At 41.0% G+C, this 24,074-nt stretch overlaps 1 protein-coding gene across 1 annotated transcript in view; it reads left to right on the top strand.

Moving 5' to 3' along the window:
* Positions 1-24,074, top strand: part of vps13d (vacuolar protein sorting 13 homolog D) — an 85,481-nt gene that overhangs the window by 3,695 nt on the left and 57,712 nt on the right. The window contains exons 4-25 of the mRNA XM_088938314.1: positions 303-493; positions 1,067-1,147; positions 1,539-1,655; positions 3,173-3,277; positions 3,476-3,646; positions 4,309-4,409; positions 5,159-5,327; positions 6,302-6,403; positions 6,883-7,096; positions 7,592-7,774; positions 8,215-8,345; positions 9,055-9,121; positions 9,736-9,915; positions 10,434-10,564; positions 11,551-11,683; positions 12,712-14,976; positions 15,152-15,303; positions 16,929-18,014; positions 18,097-18,187; positions 19,474-19,600; positions 20,294-20,474; positions 23,236-23,460. Of these exons, the coding sequence (XP_088794440.1) occupies positions 303-493; positions 1,067-1,147; positions 1,539-1,655; positions 3,173-3,277; positions 3,476-3,646; positions 4,309-4,409; positions 5,159-5,327; positions 6,302-6,403; positions 6,883-7,096; positions 7,592-7,774; positions 8,215-8,345; positions 9,055-9,121; positions 9,736-9,915; positions 10,434-10,564; positions 11,551-11,683; positions 12,712-14,976; positions 15,152-15,303; positions 16,929-18,014; positions 18,097-18,187; positions 19,474-19,600; positions 20,294-20,474; positions 23,236-23,460 (6,203 nt within the window). The remainder of the gene's footprint in view (positions 1-302; positions 494-1,066; positions 1,148-1,538; positions 1,656-3,172; positions 3,278-3,475; positions 3,647-4,308; positions 4,410-5,158; positions 5,328-6,301; positions 6,404-6,882; positions 7,097-7,591; positions 7,775-8,214; positions 8,346-9,054; positions 9,122-9,735; positions 9,916-10,433; positions 10,565-11,550; positions 11,684-12,711; positions 14,977-15,151; positions 15,304-16,928; positions 18,015-18,096; positions 18,188-19,473; positions 19,601-20,293; positions 20,475-23,235; positions 23,461-24,074) is intronic.

Below are 24,074 nucleotides of genomic sequence, written 5' to 3'. Positions count from 1 at the left end.
CAGGCAGTTATAAAACTGTAACACAAGTAAGCAGGGCACTTGATTTCTAAAACCCTCCCTGTGCTTCTTGCATGACATTCTTCTGGACTACACTAGTGATAGTTTTCTATCTGGTTTGTACTGTGGTACAAAGTTAATCGTCCAGAAGAAATGACACAGAATGTGTGTCTACTATTCTCCTAGGCTCTTGTAAAAGGCTGTTTCAGATTTGAATTTAGCATGAGCGTATCTGTAGCTGTCAACAAATCACAGTTTTGAGATTTTGAATCTGTAATGGTATTCTCACCCTGGGTGTCCTACAGGTTTCATTGGGAAGATCACCCTCCAGATCCCATTCTACCGCCCTCACAGTGACCCCTGGGTCATCTGCATGTCCCAGCTGCACCTGATCGTTGGCCCAGCCCACCCACAGGAGTATGATGAGGAGAGGGAGCGAGAGGCTGAGCGGGAGTACAAGAGGAAGCTGCTCCAGGCCCTGGAGGAGAAATGGAAGGTGAGAAGAGACCCAACACAAGGGGAAAGCGAGCAGGAAGGGCTGACAGGCAGGGATTAGACAATGAACAAAATTAAATGAAACAGTACAGAAACTAAATGTATTCTAAAAAATATCTGACCTTTCCCCTTTTGAATATGTGACCAGTTCCGTCATGTTGAATGTAGCAAGGCATGGTTTTATTTGGGAAAAACCCTTGGTTCTGGGGACAGTCTGGTTTAAATTGAGATTAGGTGGACTGAAATAATGATGCAAGTGTAGTTTCCATTTTACATGTGTATATATATATAGTATGTACTGTCTGATACATTCTGTGATTTGTTCAAGCCGTTTCATTCATGTCAGCAGCATGCTTTTGCTTCCTGATGGTCTAGTAGAAATCTGAACTTTGGGGCTGAAGCTGGAGGGCATTGGTGGGGACTGGCATGCTATAAATGCAAAAGAAACAGAAGACATTGTTTGGTAATGAGGGCATTCAGTGAAAGAGCAACTGGGAAATGATCAAGGTGAAATTTGTCAAGAAGCACTGATTTTATCATCTCAAGTAATACACTTTGTGTCCTATGCCAACAGAGCGAATGCCAACAGAAAGGAGAGTCCTACTGGTATTCAGTCACTGCATCTGTGGTTACTAGAATTGTGGAGAACATTGAGGTATGTAATGAGAGGCACTGCTGTATCATAATCACTAACATAACAAAGCAAAAGTGAAAATGGACCTCAATTAATTTTGTATTATTAGTGAGGTGTAGTTTGTACTTTATCACATGCGTGGTCATTATTAATGAGGTTTGGTATATAAAGGCCTTTCAAAGTGTTAGTGGGAGTTAGTGGGAGGATTTAGGAAGAAGCCTGGGAGAGACTACTTTCTTGAGTTGAGTATTAATAGAGAAGGGAGGATCTTTTTCAAGAGTCTTTTAAGTGACACATCCAGCATTAATTGTGTGATAAAGCCTCCTGCACTGACATATGAACTCATATCCATACAGTCACCTTATTGAAGGGTTGGTTTGTCACACAGTGTATTTACATTTTATCTTTATAGCTGAAGATACAAGGTGTTCACCTGAGATTTGAGGATGAGTCTTCCAACCCAGAGAAACCTTTTGCCTTTGGTGTGTGCATTAAGAGTGTATCAGCACAGAATGCAACCAAAGAACCGGTAAGAGGGGAGTGCTGGACTCAGAGCCTGGGCTTGCCAGAACTCTAGTTCCAAAGTTAATGATTTGATCTTAATTTCTCAATTTGCAAATGCGACATTAAAGTTTTTCAAATGTAATTGAGCAAATAAGCTGACAGAAGCACACACATTAAAATAGAACATTCTTTATGAAAAACAATTCTTTGAGTGTGATTCCAAGGCAGCAATTAATTTTTATGAAAGATTAGATTAGCATAGTACTTTCAGACAGTGGATAAAATTATAGAAGTTAAAGTGCAGTGCTGATGTCATTAAACGTAGCAGTTTATGATGATAAATTATCATGTGGATCAAGGTAAATTTAAACTATTTTTAACATTTAAAAATTGGATGTTTATAGATACTGTATATCATAAGCAAGAGAGGTGACTCAACAGACTTATCCCTTCTCTTCTCATACAAACATGCTGAGCATGAGATACTCAGACTGGTAGCTGTAGCTAACATTCCATAGTGCTCCGGTCTAACAGGCCATTCAACAATGTGAAGCACCATGCTTATTGAATGCACCCTTGTATTTTGTAGAAAAAACTCAACACGGTAAAGATTCTAGCACTGTTTATGCTGGTTTGCGCTAATATTTGATGTGATAAGGTCACAATTGTGGTTGTCCATGAAAGTATTTTTTAAAGCCACTGACATTGAAAAAAATGTCTAAAATCGACTTAGCGTGGTAGAGCTATGCATCAGTGCTTCATTCATACCTTTTTTAACAGTGTTATTTTCCATACAGTAGCAGAAAGAACACACAATGTCAACATACAAAAAGAGAAAAGTGTCAAAATAAATAGGTTTTTAAGATAAGACGTCTGACTATTCTGTTACCCTTTCTGTAATATCACTGATGATAAACAGTTGTGAGTTTATCAGTGGTCAAACCTGAACAAGAGCACATTTGTGATAGAGGGGGTCTGGAGCAGTCTTTTGGAACTGCTGATACAGTATCACTTACTCTTTTTACAAATTTAAGGAAATTTAGCTGGCAAGCTGGGTTTTTAGTGAATTGAAAATAAAGATCCCAGATTCCAGTCAGGACTGTAACCAAATTTCTCTGATTATGTGTCCTATATAATGATAACTGGGAGGGAACTGAAAGACCTTGTAGTCAGTGGTGAAGTAGGTCAGCTACAAGGTAAGAGCAGTGTCCTCAGGCACCCAGAAGATTCTGCGATTATAAAATTGGATGCGATGATAAAAAAGGATGATGGAAATCCAGGGAGTGCACAGGCCCAAATCATAAGCATTTATTGCAGACCACTTTGAATGAAGTACTGAATTATTAGTGTTGCTGAGGAGGTACTGATTGAGGCCAAGCTCTGGAGATTGATTAGATCTGTACTCACCTTATTCCTTTCATTCTCATTGATTTGTGTGGTGGTTATAAAAGAAAGTTGAATTATAAATTATAATGACCAAAATGTATTTCAACTAAAATATCTTGAAATGGTTGTCACTGTTATTGCCTTCTTTTCTCTTAGGCCCAGAAGTTGCTGCGACAGAAGCGGCTGGAGATTGAGGAGTTCAGTGTGTACTGGGACACCGAATGCGTCATGCTGGGTGACCTGCCTCCATCAGAGATTCAGGTAGAACATGCAGCTTTAGGCATTGAGCTGGCATGACAAGAACCTTGCCACTGCATAGTTTTGACTACAGCTTGAAATGCTTAAAAGCAAGACGTGGTGTTCATGTGAAGGTTCGTGTGTCTTGCTCCTGGTGATATGGAATGTGACTGTGCGACCTTTAGCCATGCGAAATGAGATTTTGCCCCATTTACCATCCAGGAGGCGATGGCCAAATGCATGCAGAGCCGTGAGCACCAGTACGTCTTTGAGCCTGTGTGTGCCTCAGCTCTGCTTAGAAGAAATGCTTCCAAAGAACCCCTGCGTTCCCGTCACAACCCACGCATCGAAGGCCAGGTCCAGCTGGAACCTCTGTCCCTCCGTCTTTCGCAGGTAGGCGGCATTCCCTAAAGGGCTGGGTTCCAGTCCTCTTTCTCTTCTGTGTGTTGGTTTGGATTTTCTCCACTGTAACTAGTTGTGACTGGACTCTAGTCTCCAGATGGTGCTGTGAAGTCAGTGACAGTGTTATTCCTTCTCTGTATGCCCTCCCCACCAGTTTTCAGCTGGGTCTTGGGGTCAGTTTGAACAGTGAGCATCTACATAAACAGTGGTCAGATCTAGTTCTTGAAAGCTACTGGATCTTAAATACCAAATTTTGCTTTTTTACTTGGTCTTTGTGCAGCTGAGCATTTAAAGAGCCTTGTAAAAGCTGTAAGATTCATGTCTTCGATGCTAAATTTTAGACACTCCTGAAGTAAGTAAAACAAGATCAACAAGATGAAGTATTATCACTGAGAGTGTGTTGTGACCAAAAGTGAAACATAAAATAATGTAATTTAGGGAAGTAGATTCCAGTTAGAGGGTCTAGGAATTACTCAGTCACCTCAGTTGCATGCATAAGGAGGCCCATGTTTCTCTTCTTAGGTACAATACCAGCACCAAAAGTAAAACATAAAATAATGTAATTTAGGGAAGTAGATTCCAGTTAGAGGGTCTAGGTATTACTCAGATCACCTCAGTTGCATGCATAAGGAGGCACATGTTTCTTTTTTTAGGTGCAATACCAGCAGATCATGGCTTTCCTCAAGGAACTTGACCGGAGAGAAAGAGAGGTGCTGTTTCGCAAATGGAAGCCTAAAGTCCCAGTGATGGGGAAGTGAGTTCATCCTTTCAATTTAGTATTTTCTGTAGCACTATCTGTACATATAAAACATAAACAGTCAGCCCATAAACATTTTATCGTTGTGTTAAGGATCTGACTAAGTAAGCCTCATGAAGTCTAAATTTGTGTTTATTTTCTGCTTTTACTCATTCTGTATTTCTTTGTTGCGTAAGACGGCTAAACGTATTTCTGTCACTGAAGTATTCTGTGAAAGATGTTTTAGTGACACGAAAAGGCATTAATTGGGAAAAATATATTGTCATCAGCACAAAATGAACATTTTCTTTCATCTTATCACAATAAATGCCCTTATCAGTGCAGTGCATTTAAGATCACTTTACTGGCCATATACAATTTCTTGTATTAGGAATTTGTCTTTTCGGATACCCCAACCTGCTCTCCATGAGACACACAGACAGGGAGAGAAGCTTGGGGTCAGAGCGCAGGGTCAGACATTTATACAGTGTCCCTGGAGCAGCTGGGGTGAAGGGCCTTGCTCAGGGGCCCAACGGAGTAGGATTCCTCTGCTGGCGGGATACAAACTGGCAACCTTCCAGCCACAGGCGCAGATCCTTAGCCACTGAGCCACCGCACTGCCCTTTGCAGTATACTATAGCATTACAACAACAGATAAGGGATTTATATGCAAAATATTTAACATCCAGGAAGCCAGGCTGTTCCAGGTGATGTCAATAATGACTTCATTTGTATTGTCGGGGTACATTATAATTGTCTGTGTGCAGCTGCCGGGAATGGTGGTTGTTTGCCATCAATGCCAACTTAAGTGAGATCCGGGAACAAAGGCGTCGCAGTAACTGGGACTTCGCCCTGCGGCGGGCACGGGATGCCCAGCTGTACACCAACCTGTACTTCCAGAGGCTGAAGGGAGTCAGTCTGAGCACCGAGGAGGAGGTATGATTCCAGAGCTTGGGTCCCTTATATAGGGTGAGTCAGCTAATGTAGCCACTTGTTTCAAAATAAACAACAAAACCAAAAGGTTTTCTATTGATAGCAGTGTGGGTTGCTTTCATTTGATGCTTTCATCCAAAACTACTTACATTTCTACCAGTTCATACAAGTGGGCATTTTACTGAAGCTACCTTTACTAATGTAAAGGAAAAAGTAACAGGTTTGTTCCATGCTGAAATGAGAAGAAAGGAAATACAATGTTTCGGCTGTGGAGCTTTCTTCAGGAGCCTTCACACACCTGAAGAAGGCTCCACTGCCGAAACATTGTGTTTCCTTTCTTCTCTTTTCAGCATGGAATAAACCTATTACTTGTTCCTTTGCAGCCTACGCATGCTGATGCAGCTACCCACCTGAACTACCTTTACTGATGTATGTTGCTTAAGCATCCAACATCAGTTCTCCACCCAGGATTTGAACTTACACCCTCCTAATTCTGAGTCTAGAGTGCTATCCCATTCTCCAGAATGCATAAACTCAACAGTGTTATTCACACATGCACACATAGCATGATATTTTCCTCAAGTGGTTACGTTTTGCTGACTCAACCCTGCATTAGAGGAGCTGAAGGAGGTGCAAGCTTGCATGCTTATATTGTTGGTCTGTTCAGATATTTTTCCCATTAAATCTGCACTATGTGACCATGGGGTTTGTGTTTGTGGTGAATGACAGTTCACATAAAAGATTGCATCAGTGAGGTTAGTGGTGACATAATGCTTCCATGTTCTGATTTGTAAGTATGCAAGTTTTTTTTTTTCTTAACACTGGTGCATTCTTTTCATGATGTATTTGACTGAACAGGCCAGATTACTTCACATGCAGCATTCATGTAAAAAGCATAGCAGGACTTTTTATGGTAAATATTGAAGACTGGTGCACAGTTTGTTCTAAATCATGTGCACTGACTTGTCATTGTGCAGGAGGAATTGGAGCGGGTGGAGAATGAGCAGAGCCTGGAAGAGCTTAAGTGCTTGCGAGAGATTGTCCATGACCGCTTCCGCAAGCAAGAAGAGATAGCAGAGGCAAGCTGGAATACATTGGGTACTTTGGTGATTCAGGGAGTATGTCCATCATGGACTTTGAGCCAAGTTCTGTAAATGGAAAATCTAATAATATAGTTTGTAGCATAAAATGTGGACATAATGTGGACAAAATGTGGACATAGGGCTACAGGAATTGCCAAGTTGAGAAAACAGCTTATAATTATTTCTTACTAATAATTATTATTAAGCACAAGCCTCGAATATGCATAATTGTGTCTTTTTATGTTTACAATATAATCCCAACTACATAGGGAATGCAATTTTGATTTATGTGAATTAACAATTTAAGCATTAACCATTTCAAATTGGGAACTGACTTCGAAAGCAATTATGATGTATAGATTATGTACTGTGTAGTTAGCTTCCAGAATACAGGGAACAAATCACAACATTATAGCTGAACAGCAGGGGAGAAGTGACATGGAGTGCTACTAACCATGTTTTTCCTTTCAACACAGAGCGTGCGGGAGTCCATCTCTGAGCCTCCCAGCCGGTCTCCTTCTGGATCCATCCCCAAGAGTGGCAGCACAGGCATGATCCAGTACCTGCAGTCCTGGTTTCCAGGGTGGGGTGGCTGGTATGGCGAGTCTCAGAGTCCTGAGCCAGGCGTGGAGGGCCAGGGCGTGGTGCCTGAAGGGCTGCTTCCTGGCCAAGAGACGTGGGACATATTGGGTGAGAGATAGCATTGGGTACAGGGGTGTAAAATCTGGCTGGGGTAACCTCTTTTCAGTGTTCCATTTGCTTTATTGATAGCACAATTGCTGAATCCATTTTGAATTAACTGACCAAATAAATGTTTGAGTTTTTAATATAGATGCTTTTTTTTATTTTCAAGCACATAAGAACAGTTTCAAACGATATTAAGCCCTTCGTTGCATACAGTTTCTAGTAGATAATGAGACAATTTAAACACTTGGCCCTTTCAGAAGTATCCTCTTCTATGCCAGTGTTTCTAATTGTGTAGTTTATAGTTTGTTCTTTTGATACCAAAATCCTTCACTTGACTAAATTAAACATCTGCCATATATTTGCACAATCAAATTTTATTGAGATATTTCTGATTTTGTTTGCTGCTTCTACAGTACTTACCAGTCCTCCTAATATATCATTAGAAAATTTGAGTTTACGAACCAGGAACTTGGTTCAGTTGCAAATTATATTTTTCAGCAGATACAGAAGAACTCTTTGACCCTCTCGAAGACTCCCAAACCCTGAACAGTGTCACTCGGAGGGACCATCTCTTTGCACGGTTGGACTTCCTGCTGGAGAAGGGAGAGATAACCCTTCTCCACCGGGACAGGAGGAGCCTCTTGCCCCAGGAAACTGGATTCATCCAGTTGGAGTTTTCAGGTATACAGCTGAAACTGAAGCTCCGTTTCAAACATGCACCCTAATCCTGTAAACTGATATCTTTGTCTCACAGCCCCAGTAGACTCCTCAATCGCTAGAACCCTGCTTCAGTCCAGTTGCATATGGCTTCTCTGACAATCCCATCTCAATCCTTGCAACCAAAGCTTATCAGGGTCTAGAACCCTATATGTTCATAATGCCTAAAAGTAGTACTATTTTCTAAAGAATATCTTATTTGTATGATTAATGTGTGGCCAGCAGGCCAGTGTGGCCTCATGTACTCATTGTGCCCATGTTTGAGAAATATGAACCCTGAACCATTTTAAATGTTCCCCGAAGTGCTTACTAATATGCATTTTTAACTAATTCAGAGTACTCAATTCACATTTTTATGATTGCACATGGTGCATTTGAGAGCTTGACAGATTGTGTCCTTTCAGGGGTGAAGATTGGAGTGGAGTCTCTTCCTCGCACTGAGTCCTCACTGCTTTCCGTTAAGCTTGAGGGGCTGTTTCTCAGAGACCTTGCCACTCAGGGCACCATCTTCCCTTTCCTCGTGTCCCCTAAGCAGGTGAGAGCAGTGAGCAGGAGGAAGGTGGCATGCTAGCTAATTATTTGTAGAGCTATGCTCGGTCCACAGTACATTGCATTATAACTATGCGTTAATTACGGTGCATCTTCATGGAGATTACAGAATAGTATCAGATGAGCTATAGTATCTGCCAGTGAGTAAAAGTATCACTTTGCATCTTTCATTACACAAAGATGTAATTCCATAAGTATTCGGTCTAGTTACACACAGCTTCTCATTGTTTTTTATTCTAATTAATTTTTATTTTTATGCTTTGTTATTTATTCTTGCTCAACATGTTCTTCAGAAGAAATCCAAGGGAACATTTAAGAATCTGAACAAAGGAGGTGTTCATTCACATTTCTGAGTTAAAGTACATGAGGCATGCCAAATCTGAAAAACATGTTCAATGTTATTTGTGTGCCAAATGTCTTGATAGTTCAAAACATGATTGAATAATCCTTATATATAGTCCTCAATCAGTTTAAAACCGGCTTAAGAATATATGACTGATTCCATATACTCTGTTAGTTTTAAAAATATGAAGTAATTCTTTATATTTTCAGGCGTTTTTTAATATTTTTCTAAAACTACTAAAATATTTTAGTATGATTATAAATGTTACTGCTTATAACAATAAAAAACTTTAACAGCATTTTTGAGGTTTATTTTAAATTGAAGTTCTTTTGACCATTTTTACCATTCTTAGAACAAGGTTGTTGGGGCATTCAATCAACCGTTTGGCCCAGCTAGTGGTTCAGATGTTTCTGTGTCAGGTAAGACTGTTATGTTGTATTCATTGCAAAGCACATTCATTTTTTCTTCCTGAAGTCAAATTAGTTGCAGTGAGGTAGTTGCAGGACTTCATATCTAATTCTTCCTTGCAGAACAAGTCCATGATAGCTAAAATATTCTTGTTATTCATAAAATTGGAAATTTGAAAGTGCTTAAAAGAAGAGACCCCGTAGACCTAAAAAACGTTTTGAAACTTGGACGTGACTCGTTGTGTAGATTTGACATGACATTCTCCTTTATCCTTGCATTTTATTTTATTTTATTTTATATGGAGTTACTTTTGCAAGAAAAATCTTTAACATTGTGTTACTTACCATTGCAGTTTGCAAATCTCACAGTTTTCCTTGAAATGAAAAAATAAACTTTCTGTAAAGTTAACATTCCGGTACGGTTCACACGGAGAACACAAGAAGTCACACTTTTTTCAATTTTATTTGCTGTGTTTACAAAGAAAGATACACTCTTCCAAACAATGATGTGCTTGTGAAGAAAAGGAAATCGAGATTAAATTGTAGGTAAGCCACTGATGTTAACCGTTTCCTTATCCCATTCTATAGTTTGATTCATTGCCTGCTTTATTCTGTTATGTTCTCAGCCCCAGATGTGGAGACTGCAACGCCCCCTGTCTTTGAAATGATTTATGAGCGCAACCCAGCAAGAAACAACTTTGAGAGGCGCCTTGAGGTCACCACTAGTCCTCTTAACATCATCTACAACCCACAGGCAATCAAGAAGGTTGCTGACTTTTTCTACAAAGGTCGAGTCCACACTTCAGGTACAGTAGGTCCATACGCTAAGGCTCGGGATGAGATACCAGAAATTCTGGATTTAAGTCCTTATAAAATGTTTCAAATAAATAATTGCATTTATATATGGTTTCCCCATCACTGTGTTTTATCCCAAAATGTGCTGAAGAAGATGACAACAAAGTAATGGTACTTTCAGGGAAAGACATTTCTTTCTCACATAGAACATTGCAACCATTCATATCAAGAAGTGAAACACATGCAAGAAAATAAATGTCGATTGACTTACATTTTCATTCAGACATGTAGAGGCAGCACTTCTAGAATTTGGATTAAAATGTATTATGTATCATGTAAGATGCCTGTCTGTCCTGTAATGCAATTTTCTTTAACTAGTTAACTTCCTATTGTATCAAGAGGTCCTCTGATCATTTTAGTGCCTCACAGGTAATGCACTATGCATCATAAACTTGGACATTTTCTATAAAGACATAAGGCATTTGTTTCTTATTGTTTGCATGATAGCTACTCGTTTTACTCTTCCCAGGATTTGGATATCAGTCTGAGTTGGAGCTCAGAGTAGCAGAGGCAGCCAGGAGGCAGTACAACAAGCTGAAAATGCAAACAAAAGCTGAGATCCGGCAGACAATTGATCAACTCCTTGTGGGAGAGTTTATCGTAAGGCAGCTCTCCTAATTGTATTTTACTTAAACAGGATAATATTTATTCCTTGCATTTATATAGATTGATATGGCTTCTTTATAGAGCTCTGTTTTGATTTTGGACAGTTCTTTGGATAAGCGCAGAGACACATCTGTTTTTCTGGGTATAAAAGTATTTATAAGATGCTGCTTACAACAGACCTTCAGTGCAGTCAAGTATGAGTTCATTCATTTAATGCTGGATACAAAAAAATAATTTAGCTACAAATGTAATTTGTAGACAAATTTGATGTTTTTGACAAGTGGGTCAGCAGCTTGCAGGTATTTTTCCTTTGATTATGCTGTAATTCTAGGGAATAATAAATTTGGCTTTCAAGATATGACTAATTAGATGTACTGTGTTAAACTGCAGCAGCTCTGTGCTTTTGTGACTAAAAAAATAGAAATGAATGAGCATAATGCCACAACTAAAATATGTAAGAACAAAAGACTTAAACAAAACAAATCTCATAATAGTAACTGCACATCTCTCGGGTGAGTGCTATGCTTCCGTGGTAAATTAAGGGGTCTCCTTCTGTTTGATGTATTAATTTGTTTTGGGGGTTAGCTTAAGGCTGTTGCTGTCTAATTAAGAGAGAGTGTTACACCCACAGTGTATACTTCTCCTTTATAGTTCTAGCAGTTATCTTCAGGTTCACTGTATCTGTTTAATTTTAATGATCGAGGTGGTAGTTCAATCCTCATTCATCAGCCACCAAGGTTTCAGCAAGTAAGCAGAGTACTCTCAGTTGAGTTTTTTACAGAAGCAATTAAGGCGAGACCACTAATAAATCTTGTATGTTTAGAGTCTCCTTTGGCTTTGACATTTTATCATTTAGTGCTGCTGTTTTGTACCTCTGCCTCATCAAACACACACACATTTATGGCCTTAACCCTGAATTGATTGGGCTTTGCATAGTATGTTGTGGCTGTTCTGATTTCTGATCTTATTTCTCCTTGTAGGAAAATAGTAAGCGCTGGACCCTGAAGCTGGATATATGTGCTCCTCAGGTGATCTTTCCTGATGATTTCCAGTCCAAAGACCCCATGTTGGTTGTAGTGGATTTGGGGAGAATTCTTCTCACCAACTCACAAGGTACCAGACTGTTAGCTTTTCTTTTCTTTTTGTAGTGTGTATTTTAGGTACTGCTTTTACACATCACTCAGAATTGTAAAATCTCTTTTCTAGTCATTTAAAAAAGATGAGTAGAAAGTACAGTGCCTTGCAAAAGTATTCAGATACTTGCAGTCTTTACATTTTGTTGCTTTAAAGCTTGACACTTTGAAATTAGCCATTTATGTTTGTTACATCAACAACACACTTCCAAGCAAAACAAAAAAAGACAAGTATATACTTAACTAATATGAACGAAAAATGGATTACATCAGTATTCAAACCCTGTACTGTGACAAACCTAAATTAGTGGTTCTTATGATTTAATAATAAAAACAGTTGTTTCTGTTAGATTCTTTAGTTGAGTAGTAAATTTCAAGCAAAAATGAATGAATACTAGAGAGCTTTCAAAGAAAGTCAAGGATAAGGTTATTGAAAAACACAGATCAAGAGAAGCTTACAATAAAGTCTCTGAATACATGAACACAGTCTTCTTAATTATCTAGGAATGGGAGGTGCATTATACCACCCAGACACTGCCTACATCAGACCTGAGCAACCTCCAACCTAAGCAACTGGGCGGGAACATTGAACTATAGAGCTTAATGTTTGAGTTGGGAGAAAATATGGATCATTTAACTATTGAGGACACTTACACTTATTCAGGAAACTTACCTCAATTTCCTCATAGAGATTGCAAAAAGTATTTAGGTGATATTGCAGATGTATAGTAAGGAGTTTTCTTGCCAGATGAGACAGAATTTTGTAACCCCTGGAAGTCTTCAGTTTGATCATTTAGGTGTTGAATATAAAAATTAAGTTATAAAATGTGTATGCAGCATTTTGAGATTTCTCAGAATGGAACACCATAGAAAGAGCTTGAATGCTTTTTCAAGGCACTGTATTCTGTTTTGATTTTATAAAGCATAGCTATATAATAATGGAAAAGAAGAGCATTTGCAAGGTTTATTCTTTCTGCTGCTTTTCTTTCCCTTTTTTCCCCCATATAGAAGACCTCAAAACAAAGTCGAGGACAACCCCAATGGAAGGAGAGGAGTTTAGTGACGATGAGTACCAGACACCTTTAGCTACACCCCCAGGATCTCCTCCCCCTGAGCCAGAAATAGAGGTCAAAGATGAAGACAAAAGTCCTGACCACTCCACGTTGGAACTGGCTGAGAAAATTCCTCCATATTGTTGGAACCTGTATGAGAAATACTCCCTGTCTTTTTTAGACCTTCAAATTATGGTTGGTCATTACAAGGACAATTGGAAGCACCTACAGGAGAGTGAGGTAGGGCCCACACATGTGGTGGAGAAATTCAACGTCTTACTACAGCTTGAACAGCGGCTTCGCTACACTTCAGATCCTCAGCTTCCTGGGGCTGTGCTATCAGGAACCCTCCCTGATCTCAAAGTGCATATCAACCTGGAGAAGGTGGCAGCCCTTCGGAGTTGTCTGGCCCGTTTGAACAGTCCAGAGACACACGAAATAGGTTCAGCAAAGACTGGAGACAGCAATAAGTCTTCCGATCCTTTGTTTTTGCGTCACGAGAGAATCTTCCAGAAGGATGAAAACCAGTGGAAGATGCAGGGATCAACCAAGAACCTTACCCAGAGCGTCATGACTCTTGAGCAGCACACCAGAGAAGTCCTGGTGGAGTCTAGACTTCTCCTTGCTGAGTTCAACATCAACTATATGCAGCTAGGTGTGGAGAGTGGTGGCCGTTACATCTCTGTTTTAAAAGTCTTTGGAACTAATGCCCACTTTGTGAAGCGGCCCTATGATGCTGAAGTCTCTCTCACTGTCCATGGACTCCTCTTGGTGGACACCCTCCAAACATACGGCTCTGATTTTGACCTCTTGGTGGCTTCTCACAAACATCTCAGCTTTGATGTCCCCACTGGCATCCTCCGGGAGAGTCAGCCACAGTCCCCTGTTACCCCTGACTCAAAAGCACCTGATTCATCTGCTTTTCATGGTAGCTTCCCTCCTAGCGTCTCCTTTGATAAGATCTCTCCTCTTCCTTCTGTCTTTAAGAACGAGGAAGCTCTCATCAAATTGGAGTACCAATTTGTTAGTTCCGACTGCCCATCTATGAACCTGGACAGTTCCCTTCAAGTGACCACCGTGCAAGTAAACAACCTTGATATCATCTTAAATCCAGAGACGATGGTGGAGCTTCTTAAATTCCTCCAGAAGTCGTTTCCCAGAGAGAAGGAGGAAAACAACTGGAGTTCTTCTGCTCAGCAACAGTTACCTCAGCCTCATATTGATGGTATGTGTCCAGAAGAGGTCTTCCAGTCTACATATGACCAGAACACAGAGGTGACTGTGGAGATTCACAGGCTGAATGTACTGCTCCTCCGTACTGTGATCACGGGTGCCGTGTTAGGTGGAGAGAAGAAAGGGATGAAGATTGCCACAGCTAGTGTGAATGGGACAAAAGTGAATGTCTCCATGGGAGGCCGACTAGATGTCAATGGGTCCCTTGGATCCCTGCAGCTGGTGGATTTGACTCAGGAAGGTGGCAAAAGTCAATTTGTAATCAGCATTGGAAATGTGGAAAATGCTTCTAATTTGCCAGCGATGGATTTCATTGACGTTGCTGGCACACCCTCGGAAGCCTTGAGGTTTCATCTTCTGGAAAGGACACGGGAAGAGTGCTCACTTGAGCTTCAGATGGCATCCTTGCACTACAACCATTCTGCCAAGTTCCTCAAGGAGCTCAGTCTGTCTGCCAATGAGGTGGAGGACAACTTCCGCTCCATGTTGAAGAGTGCAGCCTCTAAAGTGTCCACTGTGCTAGTCTCCAAAACTGCAGAGTACAGTGGCATGGTCTCTCTTTTTGAGACCCCGTTGAAGAAGACCAGAGGGAGCTTCCCTTTTGAAGACGATGAACTTGAGGAAACCGAGGAGGAGCCCAAATTGGATGCCTTCACTGTCAAGCTTATTCTCAATGTCAGTATTGATTCCCCTGTGGTTTCCATTCCACGAAAGCCGGGCCACTCAGAGCTTTTGGTGGGACACTTAGGGAGCATCACCATCCGGAACTTTGTGGCTGGTCAAGACAGCTCAGAGGGAAACAGGCTACAGGTAGAAGTTAGAGACATTAGGCTTTACTCTCTTAACACCAGCCACCTGGACTTGCGTAAGGCTCCTTGTGGTGACCGAAGCCTGTCTTCCAGCTCACCTTCCCACAATGGCAGTATCAATCAGGAGGAGCCTCAGTTCACCCGCCATGACTTTTTTGAGTCACTGAACCGTGGAAAAGGTGAGCAATCTGATACAGATATATATCTGAGATATATCACACACACCAAGTGCTATGTGATTGATTGATATTACACAGATAACATAGAATACATTAATAATGTATGGGTAGAAATGCTTTATGATGGAATGCGAGAGATTTAATTTGCATTGATCCTGTCTAAATTGCTTTGCAGCCTTTCACATATTGAAAGACACCACCATCCAATTCACCCTAGAGAAAGTCCCCATTGATGAAGACTCGCAACTTTCCTTCCTGTCCTCTGAAGAGTCCTTTCGTAGCACAGGCCTGCTAAAAATAGAGGGGAAATTTGTCAATACTGTGCAGGTAAACTGGCATTTCCCTCTATAAGTGGATGTATTATTTGTTTTTCTTGCTCAGTGTACCTTTTCCATTTCATGAAAGTCTGTTACTTCTGTAAACTTAGCTTTGATAGTTTTCTATAACATATTACACGTAAGAGCTGAGGAGAGCTCTGTCTGTACCTAATGACTGACAGTAGTTTTTTGTAATTTGTAATGCCTTGCTGTGATGTCACCCATACGTACTGCATTTCTGTCTTCAGGGATCAACTAAAGTGCATTCTTGACATTTTTCACTTTAAAAAGTAAATTAGCAATTTTGGATTCCTTCCATTTTATCATTGGTCTATTCTACTTATCCTCACTTTTGTAAAATTAATGAGCATTGAGATTCCACATCTCAGAGGGGGTCTCTGTTCGGTATATGTTTCAGTCTATTTCTACTGTATTTAATGTGTCTTTATTACTGGAATTCACTTAAACCCTACTGCTTCATTTTTATTGTCTTTCCTCTTTAAAGACCTGATTTAGTCTCAGCAGTCTGTTGCTGATACTTGCCACTAATAGCGCCAATCATCTGAGAATAGAAATTATGTGCAGGTGTGTTTGATAAGCATATCTTTTTCTACCAAATTAAATTAAGCTCGAAACTGTAGCATGTTACAGCCATGCACATCTTCTTGTTGGTATTATTGAAATGTATCTTGTAATGTTAATCAATTCCTTTCTCTCTCACAAGGTGGCACTAATGCATTGCTCTTCTGATTTCCAAGCTGTGCTTGGCAGTCAAAGCTGATTTGTAGGAAAGCATGAGGCTCTTAATTTTATTCCCTTCAGGTCTGAAAGATAGTATTGATTAGTCCAGCATTGTGTAGTATTGTTGTGAAATAGCTGTGTGCTCATTAAATATTTTAATGACAGCAAATATACATAAATCATATTCAACATGTTTTGTAAATGGAGAACAGTGATTAGGCCATTCCTACCATTCCATAAATGAGGTAAATATGTGACATAATTCTTTTCTCTTAAACGTTTTGAGGTACTTTTGAATTAGCTCTACAAGTTTAAAGAGAATCCTAGTTTCTAGTCCATCTGACTACATGCTGGTCTTTTTTCTGTGCACCTGAGTTTCTGCTTTGCAAAATACAAAGCAGCTGCATAGTACTGGTGTGCAAATGAAGTGAATGGAACCAGTCAAAAGTATTCTGTACAGCTGAATACATATTTCCATGTTTTAACAAAAAGGCGAGGGTCACCCAGCAAGTAATGTAAATTATTTTTTAAATAATTAAAGGAAATGGATGCAACTTGTGGTGCTGTAAGATTAAACTTCCCCACTTCTTGTTGCTGAGTGTTGAAATATTCCTTCAGAGTCCTTCAAAAATTGTTAGTTGTCGTATTTTGAAACCTTTCTGAGTGACCCTCGTGTTACTAATCTACATCAGTGATTCGTAATTCATTCTCGAGAGCAGAGGAACCTATAGATACTAATCCACAAAAGCTTAACTGAGTTTATTCGTCTCCTATTAATTCCTTCAGCATTTTTCCAGGTGCAAAGTCCCAAATCACGATATTTGTTTGGTAAAGAGGGAGATTTTATGTTGCGAGGTCACGTCACAATAATATTCTTCCATATCCTCCTACCAGGTGTCACTTGCGAAGCCTGTTTACGAGCAGGTCCTCCAGACCTTGGACAATCTCACCTTCACTGAGGACCATCGAGCGACGCCCAGCCAGCCCCCCACCCCTCCGCCCCCCACGCCTTCCTGCTCCAAACCGCTTCGCTTTCCTGACCCCCAAGGGGGGCTCTTTGCACGAGACCCCCCCTCCACAGGCCTATCCTATTCCTCCTTGTCCACCCCCACGCCTCTCCGACCTCTCTCGCCTCCCAGGCAGCCCCCCTCCTTCACACAGATCAGGGCCACCTTCCGGGTGGCACAACTCCAAGTGCAGCTGAGCGCCGACCTCAGTCGGGGATCCCAGGGGCTAGTCAGCCTCCGCTTTCAGGACTTGGAAGGAGAGTTTACTAAAGATCACCCCCAATCCTTGGCTGTGCAGCTGACCTTACGCTCTCTGCTGATGGAAGATCTTTTGGAACCCAACCCCGATTCCAAATACAAACATCTCATGGTATCCCGGGGAGCCCCAAAACCCTCTACCTTCAGTCCCAAGGAGTACCTCTCGCAGTCTTGCCCATCACCTTCCAATGCTCAGTTCCCAGACATGCCGCGCTCCCTTCCAGCCCAGATGGAAGAGGCCCAGAATGTGTTCCAGTTCTACCAGAGGCACCCCAGCACCCCAGCCTCTGGGACAAGAAAGAATAAGGAGACTCGGGCTTGTCCGTGCACCCCACCACCCTCCCCCTCCCGCAACACTCCTTCCCCCCATCCTGAGCCTCCCTTTGATGACTCGCTGGTCCACATTAACATCCTTCTGGTGGACAGGCACCATCCAGAGTTCCAGAGCCGCTATGGGAGCATTGGTCGCAGTGTGGACGTGGACTTCAACTGCTTGGACGTCCTCATCACCCTGCAGACCTGGGTGGTCATCCTGGATTTCTTTGGTATCGGCTCCACCGCCAACAACCACGCCCTGAAAGTGCCAGCTTTTTCCCCCCAGCCCATGCCTGGGCATCCTCTGTTCTGCCCCTACTCTACAGCTCCCTGCGAGGAAGTATCCACTGATGATGAGGAGGAAGTGGAGAAGAAGATTAACACCAAGGTGGATCTAAAGGTAATGAACTGAATCCAACTTAAAAGATGAGAATTTGGTCACACATTAAGAAATATTGATTACCTCCGGGTTTCTTGTTTAGGTCCACGCACTCTCACTTGTCCTGAACAAGAAGACCAATGAGCTTGCCAAGGCCAGTGTCTCCAAACTGTCTGCCCACCTGGAAATGATTGGTACATAATTTATTTCTGCTGTTTTCTTATATTCATTACAGTTGATTACAGTTGATTTTGTTCTGAAACACTCAAGGAAACAAGATCTTTTTACTTTTGTTGTTTTTATTTGCAGTAATATCCTGCCTGAAGAGAACTTTGTAGTTTGCTTATGCAGACTACAAATACCAAATACGGTGTAGTCTTGACATTCATGAGGTTCCATTGCAGAAAACCTTCCTGAATATCCAAATTTGCACATCAACAAGTCCACTCCTATACCGTTGCATTATGTACTAAAGTATATAATATGTGCGTAAAAGACATAACTCACCCTTATGGGATTATTGAAGCAATAATATGTTTGTTTTGTGTTAATTTAAATAACTTTGATTCGAGGAAACAATAGTAATCAAAAACTCATAGTAATCAGCTGAAATAAAAATGAATCCTTTCTCTACATCCAGCCTGCACTTTTTTGCTCTGCCTCCATGATTATACACTGCACTGAAATGAAACGGGCAATAAAACTGTCAGAGAGCCTGTAAAGTTGTCTCCAGCCTGTCGTTCCCCATAACACTGACGCAATCGGGAGTGTTTGTTGAAAGATAAAAACGAGACCGTGCTGAGCTGCGAATGCTGGGGTAGTGGGTACTTGGGCAGGGGGCAGGGAGATGCTCACTCACTAGTTGGGTTCGTCTTATAATCCTAGTCTGTTGTGCCACTAATTCAAAAGATGTACGATAAGATCACTTTATTGGCCATATACAATTTCCTGTATTAGGAATTTGTCTTTTCGCATACCCCAACTTGCTCTACATGAGACACACAGACAGGGAGAGAAGCTTGGGGTCAGAACGCAGGGTCAGCCATTTATATGGTGCCCCTGGAGCAGTTAGGGTTAAGGGCCTTGCTCAGGGGCCCAACGCAGCAGGATTCCTCTGCCGGCCGCTGGATACGCAGATCCTTAGCCAACCTTCAGCTCAGTTTCATCCCGCTCTCTTCTTCATCCATTCAAGACCCGTCGGCTTATTTGAATTGCAAATAAGTAAATTTGAGAATGTTAAATTTGCAGATGTCGAGGCCCTACTGTATATAAATACTCACATACAGCACATATGTAGCTTTCAATTGCATTATCAAAGGACAGCGAGTTACTCCTGCCAGTTACTCTCGTTTTGCCTTAGGACGGATGACACATGGCACAAGTTAAGCTTAAACTGATATCCGATTTGATGTCTCTGTTGTCCTCCATGCCCCAGGCCTGAGGACACCTTGTGGTAGCAGCCCTATTTTGTATGTTGCAGATGGAGACCTGGTGCTGCAGGGGAGTCTGGGAAGCCTGTCTCTGAGTGACTTGACTCCTCATGGGGATTTGTACAGGGAGCGCTTCACTACGCGAGGGGGCGAGGCACTCGTCTTCGACATCTACAAGTAATTCTCTCGAACTTGCATTTAATAATGGTTTGCAGTTAAGAACTAACACAGTCATGATGCTCCTAATATCTGACTGTTCTTTTAAACTTTGGGTGTGAGTTGTTATGAGTTGGATATGAGTTCCCACAACACAGGGGAATATTTGCCTATAACATTATTCAAAATCTTTGAATATGGGGAAGCGACACTGCCCTTTTTTATCCCAGTCTTTCCATAATTTTTCCTCTATGTTTTAACTGATTTGTACCATATGGTGCAGAAGCACTATTCTTTCTCTCTTAAGCAATTCGGAAGGCTGGGATTCTTGACTTTGAAAGAACTTTAAATCCGACTGGGGCTCGACAATTAAAAAAATGCAAAGAGTTAGTTCAAGTTTATTTTTTCTCCAAGAAGCTTCTGTGTGCAAAAGTGTTATTATTTTGGAGAAAATCACAAAAACAAAATTAGCAGCAATCCTCATGAATTTTTACAGCTGGAATTTGCATGTGTTGATTGAAGAGCAGATTGTGTTTATTCCATGTCGAGTACAGATGGGTAACAAACATGAGTTTCGGCAGTTGTTAACATGGGGGTGTGTGGTGAAGCTTAGTTAAATAAGAGGCCTTTTCAACAGAGATCCAAGGATCTCCTAGGCTGGCTGATGGGTTTGCACTGGTGGATACTGAGAAAATGCTACTCTTTGTTTCATAGGTATGGAGATCCCGACCCCTATCTGCAGCGAGAGTGTGATATGAAAGTGTGCTTGCAGATGGCATCAGTACAGTACGTCCACACCCAGCGCTTCCAGGCTGAGGTGGTGGCTTTCATCCAACACTTCACTCAGCTGCAAGATGTCCTTGGCAGGCAGAGAGCAGCAGTGGAAGGCCAGGCTGTACGTACCCACACCACAGGATTCTATTTAGAATCAAATGCGTTTTGCAAAGACCAGTTCCTACATGAAGAAGCTCAGTTCTGGGTCAGCATAGTGAAAAGATTTTTTTTTAAAGAAAATATATTTAAGCTCTTCTCCAGCACGGGTACGCCCAATGCAGATTTGATTATGCACGGAAAAATCAATAGGAAAAAATATCCGTTGAATGGGAAAAATCTGGCTACGTGCAGTCATGTGCACTAATGTGCATTAATGTTTATTAATTTGCCATATGAACAGTATGTGTTTTATGCTTTTATTATACAATATTTTTATTACATTTTTATTTCCTTTACTGTTCAGTATAGGTAGTGCCAAAAATCGTATGTGTTTATGTTGGAATTGACGGATGACTTTACATGGCTTCATTTCTGTATCCCTATTAATTACATCAGGTCAAGTTTCTCCAACACAGATTTGACTTACAATACACTTCGGAGGAACATAAGCCCTGTGTTGGACACGGGTCAACTGTATTTACGATCTCCAGTTATGAGCCGTGTCCCTCTTTAACAGTACCATTGTGCCTGCAAGAGCACAGAGGAGGCCTTAATGGTCAGTGTTGCTAGGACTTGAGAGAGCGATGACTGACTAATCCCAACCAACCCTCTACTGCACGTAGCCAATTGTATCACTCAGAAGTCTGAGGAAACTGGGATGAGCTCTGGCTTGATGAGTTGTTATGATTCTGATATAAATTTACCTTTACCGATAGCCTAGCTCAGGCTCCAACTGGTGCTGCCTGGATTAAAGGTGCAATCAATATTCCAAATGTGTGCTTTTGCTAATGGAAGCATTTGGGATGTTGTTTTTTCCACCTTGTCACTTCTCTTCTGCTCTATCTAAGACTGTCGGTCTCTCATACATACTGTAGGCAAACAGCATAAACTGAGCTCAGAGCCATGTCAAACACTTCTTTAATATGAGCTAAGCTTGTTGCATATTTCTAAAGTGGACATAGGGCTTAATATTTCACAGGCTTATTATTTATAGGGATGGGATTAATCCCCAGTCACTGCGTGAAACGGTGATTTATAGTCATTCAGTTCCAGCTTTATATGGGGTCTATAAACCTCAAGTAATGTGGAAGATTTAGAGTGAGGAATTAGCTTGTTGATATAAGTCCTTTCTCCCTTTAGTAACATGTGAATGAGACGGTTATCCATGAAGACAGATAAATCTTACCAGGAGCTCTCAGAGTGAAATATTACTAACAGGCCAAAGTCTGGAGTAACCATTTATATGTGTACCCCAAAATCTTCTACTGACAGTACTAAAGACCTGGCTTTAAGCAGTTCAGCACTGTCCCCTGTTAAACATACATCAGTTCACCCTCCTACAGACACACAACAAAAGTGTTAACCCTTTAAAAAGCAGCTTGTCTCATTAAAATGTTATTTTTTAATTTGATTGTAATTTGCAACTTAGTAGCTTTGTATTTTCAAGTATGAAAGAGAAGATGTAAAGACGTGATGTACATTAAGGAAACAGTTTTTTTTTCCATAAAAATATGCTGTAGTTTTAATATCTGTGCAAGACTGAAAGCTTTCTATGGTACATTTCCTGTGAGTCAGCTATAAGGCGCTTACCACAAGATTTACTGTAGCATATTTTCTGCCTGCATAAGATCTTACAACTTAGGATTGCACAGCAAAATGTTTCCTAATTCCTTGTTATCATAATGTCTGTTTATTTTTTACACTTTTACTGATATGATTTGTATACTGTCCCTTAAAACCAAATTCCGATGACACAGAGCCTCTTGCTTAATAGTTTTGAATTTGTGCATTATGGTCTTTCCGGAAGGTAATCTGTATATATTATTTTCAACAAAAGCTTTAATTATTCCCTTCTAGCCTTGGTTTGGTTTTTAAGAGTTTCAGATGTGATTGAAACTAAATCGCAGTTGGAATGTTCAGTCCTCACTTAGTTGATGCAGTTCTGAAACATGAGAAGATTAGGCAGGCTTATGTCCTGAAAGCAATCCAGGCTGATCTGTGAAATGGGTCACTTTCCCGGCCTTTGACAAGGCTTTTTAATATCTGTGCTCCAGATTTTAATGTGCTTTGACCTAAAAAACAAATTATGCTATCTGTAAAAACAAAAACAGTCTTATAAATGCTTAAGCAGATGCATGACCATGAGAGTCATCAGACATCAAGTCATGGTTGTAATGGTCATGGTCAAGTCAAGAGCAAAATGAGATAAGAAAACTAGATTTTACCAAATGTAAAGCTGTTTACCAGTTTGTCCTGGATATTTTGAATTGCATATTTCATTTTTTGAGGAAGGAAAGTGGCAGTGTTTTGTAGCGTTGGTCCAAACAGGCTTTTTATTATAATGGCACAGTGATGCATTGAATGTCATGAAAATACCATATTCTTGTGTATTTCTTTCATAACTGCAGTTGTGCAGGCCTTCTCTGGCTTGTACTAACATACTTGATTGGCATGGTGAGGAAAACATCTATTGCATGCTTATAACACAAAGAGGAAAGCATCAGATCACAGATAACTGGTTTGATTCCAGAGAAGCTTATTGCGCCATGAAACCCACGGCTTTTTAAAGGAATCTCATCAACTCCGTTTTAACCATTTTCAGCCATCGGGGTTTGAAGATTTGTCTTTGATTTTTAGTTTCAAAGCCGATGGTAGTTCATCTTCTGCCTTTCTTCTTCTGAAAAAAAGAAACCCCCCTTTCTCCCCGTCTGTCCCCGTGCCAGGTGCGCGAGCGGCCGCAGCGTGCCAGCCGGGTGCTGCTGGACATTCAGGCAGGCGCCCCCGTGCTCCTGATCCCGGAGAGTGCCCGCTCACCCCGGCTCATCGTGGCCAACCTGGGCCAGCTGCGGGTGCGCAACCGCTTCCTCCGGGCCGGCTCCCGGGGCACCTTCTCCCTGCGAGACAAGGTAGAGAAACTGACCATGGTCCATGCCTTTTTCCCCTCTCTGGTGAGTCCTGCCTTCCTCCTTCCTGCTCGGCGGCTTGTCCGCACCTCCGCTGCCTGGCGTGCTGTGCCTCTGCATCTTCCTCTTGGATTAGCAAGCTTCTGGCCTCACTCACCAGTTCTCTGTGAAAGCTCTTATCTGTGATTAAGCCTCTCTGGATCGCCAGGTTTGGTGTTCCTGTTGAGGCAGCAGAGAAATGTGTGTTGTTGAAATTAGAACGGCAAGGAGAGAACATTAAGGACAGATGGTTCCTTCCTGTGTAGGGAATAACAGTAACAGTTTTTATTTCAAATTCTTATTTTAGTTCAGATGCTCTGACCTCATTTTTATTAGAACATTTCTGTATTGGAACACAAGTAAAACATTCTTTGTCATTCAAAGATTTGTATAAATCATGCATATCTGGAGTCATGTCAAAACTGATTGGTACAGAATGCTTTTTGGTTTTAAGTTACATTTTGATTGTGGCTACTTTTTTATTTTTTCATTTATTTTCCTTATATATTTTACTTCCATTCTTGTATCAGTTGGTGCCAGGTATCATGTTATTCTCCCCTCTCAAAAGTAAATTCGTTTTTTTCAAATACATATATCAACCATGTACGGAATGACAATAA

Source organism: Atractosteus spatula, chromosome 20 (genome assembly GCF_055471065.1).
Source record: "Atractosteus spatula isolate fAtrSpa1 chromosome 20, fAtrSpa1.hap1, whole genome shotgun sequence".
NCBI classification, from domain to species: domain Eukaryota; kingdom Metazoa; phylum Chordata; class Actinopteri; order Semionotiformes; family Lepisosteidae; genus Atractosteus; species Atractosteus spatula.
Note: the sequence above shows the minus strand (reverse complement) of the source record. Positions and strands in the feature narration are given on the sequence as shown.